Source organism: Dreissena polymorpha, chromosome 9 (genome assembly GCF_020536995.1).
Source record: "Dreissena polymorpha isolate Duluth1 chromosome 9, UMN_Dpol_1.0, whole genome shotgun sequence".
Lineage (NCBI taxonomy): Eukaryota > Metazoa > Mollusca > Bivalvia > Myida > Dreissenidae > Dreissena > Dreissena polymorpha.
Window position 1 is genome coordinate 5,412,839 of NC_068363.1, and position 11,644 is coordinate 5,424,482.

Sequence of the window (11,644 nt, forward strand, 5' to 3'; positions counted from 1 at the left end):
ATAATAAAATATTGAATAGGGTCAAAATAAATGTCCTAACTAGATTCAACACATAAACCTTTGCCGAACAGAAAACATCAAAGACCCGAGAATTAAACAAAAAGTATTTAAATCAGATCATTTGACTTATCACAACTAACAATGCAAAATTTTTGCACAACATGCAGTAACTTTGTCTACATTGAAATGCTTCAACATTCATCACTCTTTCGTTCAATAGCATTCATGAATCAATCGTTTGCTGAACACTTAGCACATCAGTAATTTTAAATTAACCAAAATCTTGTAACATGACTCGGTAGTAAATAATGTAAAATACACTTCTCTGCTTATTCTTCAAAACATAAAAATAATGACAGAAACTGACATTAGAAAGTATTTATTTTCATTTAAAATTGTTTGCTTGTTAATTTAAATATTTTCTACATTTTCCTTGAGTAGAGATTTCCAAAAGTATGTACAATGTTTATAATGATATCTGTCAATGATGTGGTTATTTCTTGTTTTGTACTGGTAAATAAAGCTTGAATTCTGCAGGTAATTCGTCTTCTGAATATAGTCTGTCTGAGAAATACACTCGGCGGATACGGCAGTTTGCATGAATCTGAAAAAATATATTTTATTTTATTTTTTAATTCAGACAATTGCTTAAATAAGAAGGAAAATGAATGAGAAGAAAACAATGCTATGCCAAGTCTGAAGAAATTAAAAACACACAATTAGATTATAATACCAGTCATCATATATATATTTATAAAGAGGAATGTAATGGTTTTGTGAAAATATCAAGGTCAAAAATAAGAATGAAAACAGCAGGTGGTATTGTTGGTAATTCAAATGTGATTATTTACCTGTACTCTAAGAGTCTCAATGTAGTTTGTTCCGTACGCTCTTCTGGTGAAATCTGACAAGTTGAACTGAATCTGGTTCCAGCCATCGTCCAATCTCATGGGCATAGTACAGATGAACGGTTTCACTCTGGTTGTACTCTGGTAGTTGCTAGCTCGGAATCGTCGTCGAACATTCTTGTCATCTAATACCTAAAACAAAAGTTCCAACAATGAAAGCAAGATCAATAAAAAAAAAAATTATTTTACATGTAATTAAAGAGTCTATATCTCTAATCAAAGTGAATGTTTCTAAAAGCTTTTTTATATACTTAGTCTGTGAACATGTACTCAAAGCATTACTTGTCCATGAAGGTTCATTGCCCAAATCATTTGTCTTCAAGCAACATTTACATACATGATTTTTTTTGTTTGAACCAATCTGTTTAATTTATAACTTAAACACTATTGGTAATTCAAATGTTATGAAGTTTAGTATTTGATTACATTATGAACATTTATTTGAGCTTTTACATCATTTCCAAACTCAGTAATTGTACATGCTGATCAATAATGAACATGCAATATTTACAAATATGACACAATTATCAGCATTGTAAATGTCAGAAAATGAGACATAGGAATTTAAACTGTCAAAACCAGAAACACATGACTGCACATTATTTACCTGAACTTCAAATGTGAAGTATTTTTTCAAGTTCTTGATGATCATCACTAAGAATGGCAACTTGATGCCAAGAGTTTTCTTTGGATCTGCAGGGCACGTTATATATGTTGTGCTAAAATGGAAAATTATAATTATTTTATCAATGTAGTTAGAATCTTATGGTAAGATTCAATATCATGCATTTACCGCAGCTTAGTTAAAAATTTACACCTAAAAAGACGACTGATTGAGCTTAATTTTAAAAATTCAACTTTTCAAAAGCAACATTTTATGCTAGTTAAAATACAATACTAAATATAAATTAACCCTTTCCCCATAAGAAGCAAAGTGAAAATGGCTTTTGCAACCACCAAAAAAACCAGAACAGCCTGCGAGTAACTCTCAGTCTGTCCAGGTTTTATGCTGTTTGCTGCTCATCAGAAACTTAGGGTTGGAAAGCCTGTTAAACATGAATGTATTAAGAATGGTATTTGATAAAATCTTACATTCTAAGGGACTACAAATGCGTCAAAATAAGAATCTAAGTGGTAAAGGATTAAAACAATATGAATCATTACGTACAATAATAAATTAACATCACAATTACACTTACCTAACATTTGTTCCAACAATTTCTAACACTAGTGACTGAATATCATTATCTGTGATACGTTTGATGTGGCCATTTCGAACCTGAAATACGAAGTAGGTAAATATTAATAAATTTATTCATTTGATTAACAGCCATTATAAGCAGCAGCTCAACCAAGAAAGCCTGAATAATTATCTTAAAATTTAAGACCAAGGAAACTTTACTTACCCATTATCCATATATACAAAATGTAAGATCAATAAAGTGCTACAAGCACAACTTCATGAAATTGAGAATCTGAGCAAACCTAGGTCCAAATATTTACCAGTAGATCTACAGCCTGTACTACAGTACAGGGCTTGCAGACTTAGATCAGTGGGTAAAACCTACTTACGAGTGATTTTAATAAAGGTCTTAAATAACAAACATGTTTGATATTTAACCGCATAGCAACCACTAAATGTTAATGAATTACAATACTAATACAGCATTAAAAGAGAAGAGGCTGGACACCAGCTTAAGATGGGAAGTTTGCATAGTAACCAAGAAAATAAACATTTGATAAGAGTGCAATTATAACTTATTTAACAAAGAAATAATAAGCATAAACAAAATTCACATATTTTGAATATCTTATTCAAAATGTTCAATTTCACTAAATATCTTAAGAATAGAACAACCCCGAAGCTTGATGAAAACAAACACATACACAAAGAATACAGCACTTCCGCTTATCACGCCTTGCATGTTTCACATGTTTTACACGTAACTACGCTTTATCATTCAAAAACAAAACTGTTTGTATGTAACCTAAATACGAATTGACAAAACGGCTAAATGTTGCTTCGCTAAGGCATTTATTAACATAACTATCAATGTCTGATGGTGATGCATCGGATTCATCATGGTTGCCAGCCAGGTCACTATGGCGATCCATTGATAACTGTAAGAAAATCATAAGTTAAAAGTACGCACCTTTTTATCCCATATCTGCAGCGGTTTGCTTCCAATACTGTAGAGTATTGACAAAAAGCCACTTTGAAATGTGTTTTTAAACATTGTTGTCAGTTAATTGTCACTACAACACATACAATATTGTAATTTTTAACACCGACTAACACACGTCCTCCTCGTCTCGTTTCAAGTTGTCAAGTGAATGCAAAGACTCTCTTGAGGTTGTCAAGGGATAGTTATCCGGCCTGCGCATGAACACGAGTTGCCATGAGTAATATTGGAACTATATCGCAAATAACGAATCAATTATTAATTTAATTATTGCATATTTTTGATTGAATTGCAACATAAATATTTTTATGTTCATTATTTAAAAATATTAAACGTATAGATATAATATTCAACATATGTTAAAACTATTTCGCGCGCATGCATATCCGGCGAATTATATCCCACGCTAAATAAGAGTTGTCTCTCTTGACAAACACACATGTTTTGTTTACAATGGGTAGTATTATTGACAAATCAGACAAGGTGTATATGACAATCATAAGTTGTTGTCGAGGGTTATATGGCATTATTTTTGCATGAACTACCATATACAGCGTGGTTTTTAATAGTCAATAAAGCTGAAATATAGATTTATTTATAAAGTAAAATTGTATTTTAGTTAAAATTACTGTAGTATAGATATAATGAACGTGTCTGAAAAGTGGGTAATGGGCATCTGCATCCGCAACTAAACCATTTTTGTGGTCAGATAGAGACTTAAACATGTTCCGGTCAGTTCCATGTTCACTTGTTAAAACTCACGATGACTCTTTGCCCAATTGATACAATTATGCGACGTCTTAAGTCTTTAAGTTATCTTAAAATGTAATTACATAGTGAAACGGTACACACGAATGAGGATCTAATAAACTACCTTGTTGTAATGAAAATGTCAGAAGCGACCGTCGACTACCAAGGATTTCCGATTAGCTCAATATACCTATACTACTGTAGGCGGGAATTTGACATTCCATTGTTTCAGGGTCGCGGGGTAAATGCGGGATTGGTCGTTCGTAATTTTGATTCCAGTAATAAAGCTTAATCGTTCTCTGCGAGGTTTACAAGAAATTATGCATGGCAGTCCTTTACGCAGGCCCTGGGGCCTGGGCCCCCCAGCCGGCTGTTAAGTTATGATTTAAAAAAAAAAACAACAACCGGGAAACGGTTGTTAAAGAGAACATTTTAGTACCAAGGGCCATAATTGCCAAATAGCAATGGACCGGAACGAATTTCACACTGTATATGTTGGTCATATATAGACTCACATTGCAAAAATCCGCTCAATATCTGAAATTGTTTCGTACAAAAACTACGAAAAACGGTTATTATAGAAAAAAGTGTGCTTTCCTTCTTCATCGAATATCATACATCTCTGAAATCTAATGCTTTAAACATTTGTGTAAATTTCGCTCCAATGTTTAAAGCTTTATACTTCTAAAGGTGCTGATTTGCTTGCTATATTCCATAAATTAATATTACAAAATAAGTTGTTTAACCATGAAATTTCACTTTGAAAAGTGCCAAATAAAAAAAAAGGGAGGGAAGACCCCTCCAGAACCCTCCACGGTTGGGCCCCCAGTCAAAAATTCCTGCGTACGGCCCTGCATGGCTATTTGGTGGGTAATTAGGTCGTCCCAAACACAAATTAAAAAATTAATAATAACAAAAAAAAATAGTTCTGGATAAACTAACTGTCTGGAGCAAGGTTTTTAAAATTACTAAATGTAATAATTATGTACACTTTTGCACTTATACATGAAGCATATTTCCTTAAGGAAAATTTTTACAATATTTTTTTATATTTTTTTTTCCGCAAAAGAATATGCGTCCACGTACGCGACAAACAGTTCGCTACCAATATGTAAAGCATGGGCTGTTCATCATGAAGAGGGTGATTATAAAATGATGAGAGCCGATGTGTCTGAAGTGAGCTTCTGACAATCTTGATCGACCGCGCTTTGGATAGATCCACAGGCATGATCGATCACGGTTAACGGTTGCTCGATCTTTTACTTGGGGTGGCAAACCCCAACCAACGTACGCTTATTTCTCCGCTAAACGACATGCGCTAAATGCAATAAATAAAACATATACCGGTATTATAATTACAGTAGCTTTATGTACTAAGAATAAAGCGACTCATATCATGGCGGTCAAATTAGATCGAGGAAATCGATTACAATTTGTTACCAATGATGCTCATGGCGATTAGTTAACGAGCATGTAATTCAACAAGACATTTAAATGATGTATTGCTATCAATACGATTTGAATCAACAACGTTCAAACATGCAAATATTAATGTACATATTATTTAATAAATCATTATGTACACATGTTTTATGATACGTAAACATGCTTGATTAGTGGGAGCCATACAAGTGATCCGCATGGCTTCTAAAAAAATAACAAGTTATTAAGGAGAGACAGTACAGTAATGGTTAAGCGCGAACAAATGCACGAGTTTCTCTATTGATCCGCCATTAGAGGTGTTTCTTTGACGGGGATTAGATATAGAGACGGAAAAGGAAAGGGTGATAAACAAACCCTCTCTCACTTAAATGTCCTGGCATGTCGACCCTGTGTACTTGATTGATTTTCAATTCACGCGCGTTTAGTCTAGTTTCAATTCAGTTACTAGTTAAACTCAGATGGCAACGTAACCAATTCCGGTTCAATTGCAGGAGGAGAATGGCGTAACGTCTACGGACGCCCTGAAGATTTTTCAACTCAGTGGTCGCATGGAGTTTGATGGCCGATTTACTCACACCGTTTAAGAACTTTATTTTTGCAAATATCTCAAGTTATTGAAATACTTTTGCAAACAAAATATTAAGTGCACGAAAGACAGTTTTTCTTGCATTTTGTGCTGACACATTAAGATTTAAGAATACATTATTGAAAACGTATGAAATCGGTGCCAAAATTTCACGTTGCGTGCCGTATAACCGTGAACATCAATGCGGTACACATCAAATTTTTGGCCAATAACACAGGCATATTAAATAAAATAATTCTGATGAATATCACATTTCCATAAGCAGCATAACAACTTTATTTTATTCAATAGTTTAATTTCTTAAAAAAATTTGTAAACAGTTAAATTTTGGAAGAAAAGCACCACACACCGGTGTGTTTACATCCATTAACGTTCAAGTGTGAACCCTATAAAGCCACGTGATCCTGCACTTTGAATTCATAAAAGAAAAGCGGCAGAAGATGTTTTGCATTTATGTGTAGAAATTTCGAAAAGCCTATCAAATACAAACGCCCGTGTCAGACTAACAGGGATAATGAAGACGTGTCAGACTAACAGGGATAATGAAGACGTGTCAGACTAACAGGGATAATGAAGATTTGAGTAATGATGCTATGATGAAGAATATGATAAAGATGATTTTCAAGTATTTTGAAAATATTTATACTACAATCGAGTTTAACAATAAGTAAATAACAATATGCGTTGTTTTATGACGTATGCATATTCAGAGGAAATATCGCCTTTTTACCCACATTTACGTCATTTCAAGAGATCAGTTTTACATAATAGTGCATCTATGAAATATAATGTTCACACAATGTGTCTTCCATCCGCTTCCATCCATCCATTTCTGGCCACATTTATCATATCACAGGCAGTTGAATAAACAAGGCACGCAATATATATTGTAAACGAGAATATATTTGGACCAAAATATCATCGGCACACACATGATTGGGAACACAAACTGCGTTACCAAAATAAAGGATTTGGGGCCGCACGTAAAAAACGGGCGTTGGCGTTAGTTGTAGTTTGGGGTTTTGATTGGTTTTGATGTTCGGAGCAAAGTAAATATATGTCATCATATTCTACATAATTTTAAGATATTTCATTGGCATATTATTATTATGAACACTTGCAGATAGCAGTTGTTAATTTTTTTTTAAAACTTACCTTATCATTAAAATTAATACAATTTGTAATATATACATGTTCACGTAGATGTAAATTTGTATACAAATAAGAAAATCAGGACAACAATCAGGCTTCATACATTTTCAAAATAATTAAGTATATGTATTTTAGCCACCCGAAATGGTTTTCAGTAATACAATATTAATAGTTAAACTAAGTTTTGAATCTTAACGGACGGTGCTGTGTTTTATGAGCAGGATGTTATATCAAGGGAGACAACTGATATTTACTTTCGGCAAATCATAGACACGATAGCCTACCATTTTGAACACATTTTTTAAATACATATTTACACAAAATGAATAAAAATTACTAAACATTTTACAATTTACAGATTTCGTCTGTGAAATTAAGCATTTCGTATTATCTTTATAAGAAAAAACGCCGGGCGATAACCGTTCGTTGATCGTCCGATCTTTTTTCGATCTCATCTCGATTCCTTTCCGGGTAAAATTTTAAGTGAGACTTAACATTAATCCGGACGCCGACGGTGTTACAAAATGAGTACGATCATCTGCCGGGCGCCATCCCGATGAGCGAATAAATGTGTCGTCCGCTGATTTGACGGTGATCGGTCTCTATTTGTGAATGTGTCACTCATCGGACGGCGGACGGCTATGACGTATCCGACTTTCACGATGCCTGGAGATCGGACACATCGGCCGGCGACCGGATCATTTGTGACTGAGGCATACGATAAGCTGATTTAAGCAACAAATCGTCTGCTGATCCAGAGTGATAGTCGCATTGGATACATTGCCATGCCGTCTCCACACCATATGATATCGTTCTCTTAACGGAATTTGGTTAGATTGTTTCCTAAACATCGTATTCTGCTTGTGTTCATGCTGTGTGTTTTCCGTCGTTTCATACGTAATCTTATGACGCCTGATGAATGATAAGGGTTCATTTCCAAAAATTGGGGGAATTTTCAGCGATATTTTTATATAATTAAATGAACTTCAGACAATCATATATTGCACTAGAAATCGTTCAAGTTTGAAGCTCTTCGTGAGGGTACGACTTGCCGAGGTCAGGTCACACGTCACTTCGCGACTGTTTGCCATTCACGGCCGATGGCTGCTTATGTTCATCAACTTCCGGCTTTCCCTCGTTGGTTTCTTCAAGGGTTCGCGTCAGCATGATTTACCACCTACATCAAAGTAAATGCATGCAATACATTTGATATAATTAAACTTCACCTTTAGCATCAATCTAATTTGCTTGCATGAAAAATAACAAGAAACAAAATACCCTTTAGTTTGATAAAAATGAAAATGTGAACAACATTTTTCATCGACGCTTTTCTGGTCAGTCTGTTATTCTCATGAGTAATTTTCGTGTTATTTTGTTTCTTTCTAAATTAATTTTATTTCTCACATGTAAGTCTTATTCAGGTGCGTTTTTAGAGTTAATTTTCGTAATATATGACCACAAGCGTTGTATAAATGTTACAGCGTGTATAAAGCTCCACTTGTAAATATTTATGCATATATTCATTGAAACCTAAGTTAAAGAAATATATGATCATGCAAGATTGGTTTTGGTTCCATGGCAGGGTCAAGGATGATCTTGCCGATGTTCTTGCGGTCGTGCATCCCCTAGATGGCGCCAGCCACCTGGTCATTGAAAACAGTAACGGATACGTTAACACAGTTGCTAAGTGTTTTTTTGGTCTAATTTAGGTCCATACTTTTGGGGCCCCATTATCAATTTATAAATTATTTATGTTTTTTATATAACTGCTTAATATACCCAATTGAAGGTTTCACAAAAAATGCAACATCTAGTTCATTTCAGCTCGTTAAGTGAACCTTGGTGAAATTTGTATTGAAAACACAATAATTATAAAAAATTTAATATTTGTTTGTAAAACAAATATTTTGTCAAAACGTCGCGGATTTTTTTTTGGCAAACCGAAGGCAACGAGCCCCATTCCCAAAATGGTGGACAAAAACAAAACATGTTAGTTTATTTGCGTACATTAGCACTATATATGTATATGTTTACAAGAGATTTCAATTTAATTGTTAGCAATTACGTGTTGATAGTTATTACGAACAAATGCCTGCAGCTATAATTATAACAACAACTTAAATTACAAATAGACATTTACTTTGATACCTCACTAGGATATTTGCAATAGCATTTTCTAAAATTTCAAATCAACTATTAAATTAACAGACAAATCCGTCATTTTGATAAAAGAACGCTGTACACAAATGAGCGCCCTTGCCATTACATGGAAATAACACATTCCGTGTGTCGATAGAACATGGAAATAACATATTCCTTGCGGTTACTGTGTATTGACCGATGCCTTAAAGGGATCTCTTCACGGTTTGGTAAATTGACAAAATTGAAAAAAGTTGTTTCAGATTCGCAAATTTTCGTTTTAGTTATGATATTTGCGAGGAAACAGTATTACTGAACATTTACCATAGTGCAATATAGCCATTATATGTATCTTTTGACGATTTGAAAACCTAAAAATTATAAAGCGTTGCAACGCGAAACGATTGAATAATTTGGAGAGTTCTGTTGTCGTTTAAATTTACGAAACTTCGAAGATTACTTATATAACGTATAAAATACTTTAACTGTTGATACCCGGCGGAATAGCCGAGAGGGCTAATGCGTTTTTACTTCAGACTAACTCCAGGACTCCGGGGGTCACTGGTTCGAGCCCTGTTACCGACTACTTTTTTTTCCTTTTTTTAATTTTATTCTTGATTTTTTACTGGAGCATTTGAGATCCAATGTTTACATTTATCAATATAAAGCATTTAATGACAAACTTCAAAATATGCCAAAATCTGTGAAAAGGCCCCTTTAAAATGCGCTAATTACCCGTCGGCATTATAGACATTGAAAGGTACGCAATTAGGAAGATTCGGTATATTGCAAAACAAAAATTACAAGATCAAATTAATTTAATTGAGTTGTTCTGTCATAACACAGAAATGGAAGTAAATCTCAATAAAACCGAGATAATCGTATTTCGTAATGGTGGTGTATTAAAAAGCACAGAACGTTGGTATTTTCGGGGCAAAGAAGTCAAAACAACACCAGTATACACATATAAGGGTCTTATTTTTACCCCTTCATTATCATGGAAATTGGCACTTAATATGCTAGCTGCCCAGGCACAAAAGGCTTTATTCTCAATAAATAACTTTCAAAAGCCATTTGGTTACTTTCAACCTCTCGAAATGTTCAAAAAAATTGATTCCATGATCAAACCCATTCTTTGTTACGGATCCCAAATATGGGGATATGAGTACATACAAACAATCGAAACTGTTCACACTACTTTTTGTAAAAAAATCCTGAAACTTAATAAAAACACAAATAATTGTATTGTGCTGGGAGAATGTAGTAGAAATCCATTGTGTGTAAATTATTTTACGAATTGTATTAGTTATTGGTGTAACCTTTTACAAATGCCCGCGCATCGTTATCCGAGATATAGCTATTTACTGTTAAAATCACTAGATGACGCTGGGCGAATCTGCTGGGCATCAAAAATAAGAAATTTGTTGTTCACATACGGATTTGGTTATACTTGGAAAAGCCAAGATGTTGGTGATAAAAACATGTTTATATCATTTTTTAAGCAACGCGTTATTGATTGATGCACGCAAAAATGGCACGACGACGTTTCAAGCTCGAGTCGATGTCATCATTAACAAACATTACAAAAGCCTTCTTAACACAGAAAAGTACTTATTGATTGATTGATTTAACACCAACATATAAGATTGCTCTTTCGAAATTTCGTGCCTCAAACCATAAATTACAAATCGAACTGGGTAGACACAATAATGTACAAAAAGAGAACTGAATATGTAATGATTGTTCTACAAACGAAGTTCGATATCTGGATTGCGAATAGCATGCTTTCTTCAAGTGTACCAAATACAATGAAATACGATTAAATCATCTTTATAGCTGGTATACTTCAGGCGATTCACCACTAAATTTTTATAACTTAATGCGCTCTAATGATGAAACTATTTTAAAAAAGTTAAGTATATATGTGTATCATTTACTGAAAATTATCAATAACTAATAAAATACTTTGGATGTATATTAACACATCTGTTTTGTTTGTGTTGTTGTTGTTTGTGTATGTGTTTACCTATGTGTAGATATTTTCTAACCGCAACTATGTTAACATCTAAAATATGAATAACTTTATAATGTTTATTGCTATATTAACACAACCCGTATGCATTTTTATAAGTATGTACTAGACACAACTGTGATATGATCTAATAGATAGTATAATGTATTACTATGTATTTTGGGCCGGAGGCCTTTGTTTACAAAATAAAATTGACTTAACTTGACTTGATTAATGTTACTGCCAGAGGCTTCATTTAAAGTAAGTACCGTATAATTTACACTGTTTGTATTCCAGTTAATGTTCTGCAAAGGTCAGAAATAAAAAGTAACTAGGATTTTTTCCTTAAAAATGTAATGATCTTAAGACCAGAATGATTGGGCTAATTTTGTATAGCACAATCATTAACGTGCTTCTTAATGATACACCACAAAGTCTGATGAATTATTAAAATAATGTCCAAACGGAAATC

The 11,644-nt window shown here is 33.6% G+C and overlaps 1 protein-coding gene across 1 annotated transcript; it reads right to left on the minus strand.

Annotated features, from left to right (window-relative positions):
• Positions 1-363: 363 nt before the first annotated feature.
• Positions 364-3,285, minus strand: LOC127845387 (cilia- and flagella-associated protein 20). The gene is made up of 5 exons (XM_052376266.1): positions 3,062-3,285; positions 2,108-2,187; positions 1,516-1,627; positions 852-1,040; positions 364-604 (listed from the first exon to the last, which is right to left on the minus strand). Exons 1-5 carry the CDS (start codon positions 3,143-3,145, stop codon positions 494-496), a joined length of 576 nt encoding a protein of 191 aa, XP_052232226.1. The 5' UTR covers positions 3,146-3,285; the 3' UTR covers positions 364-493.
• Between the last annotated feature and the right edge of the window lie 8,359 nt (positions 3,286-11,644).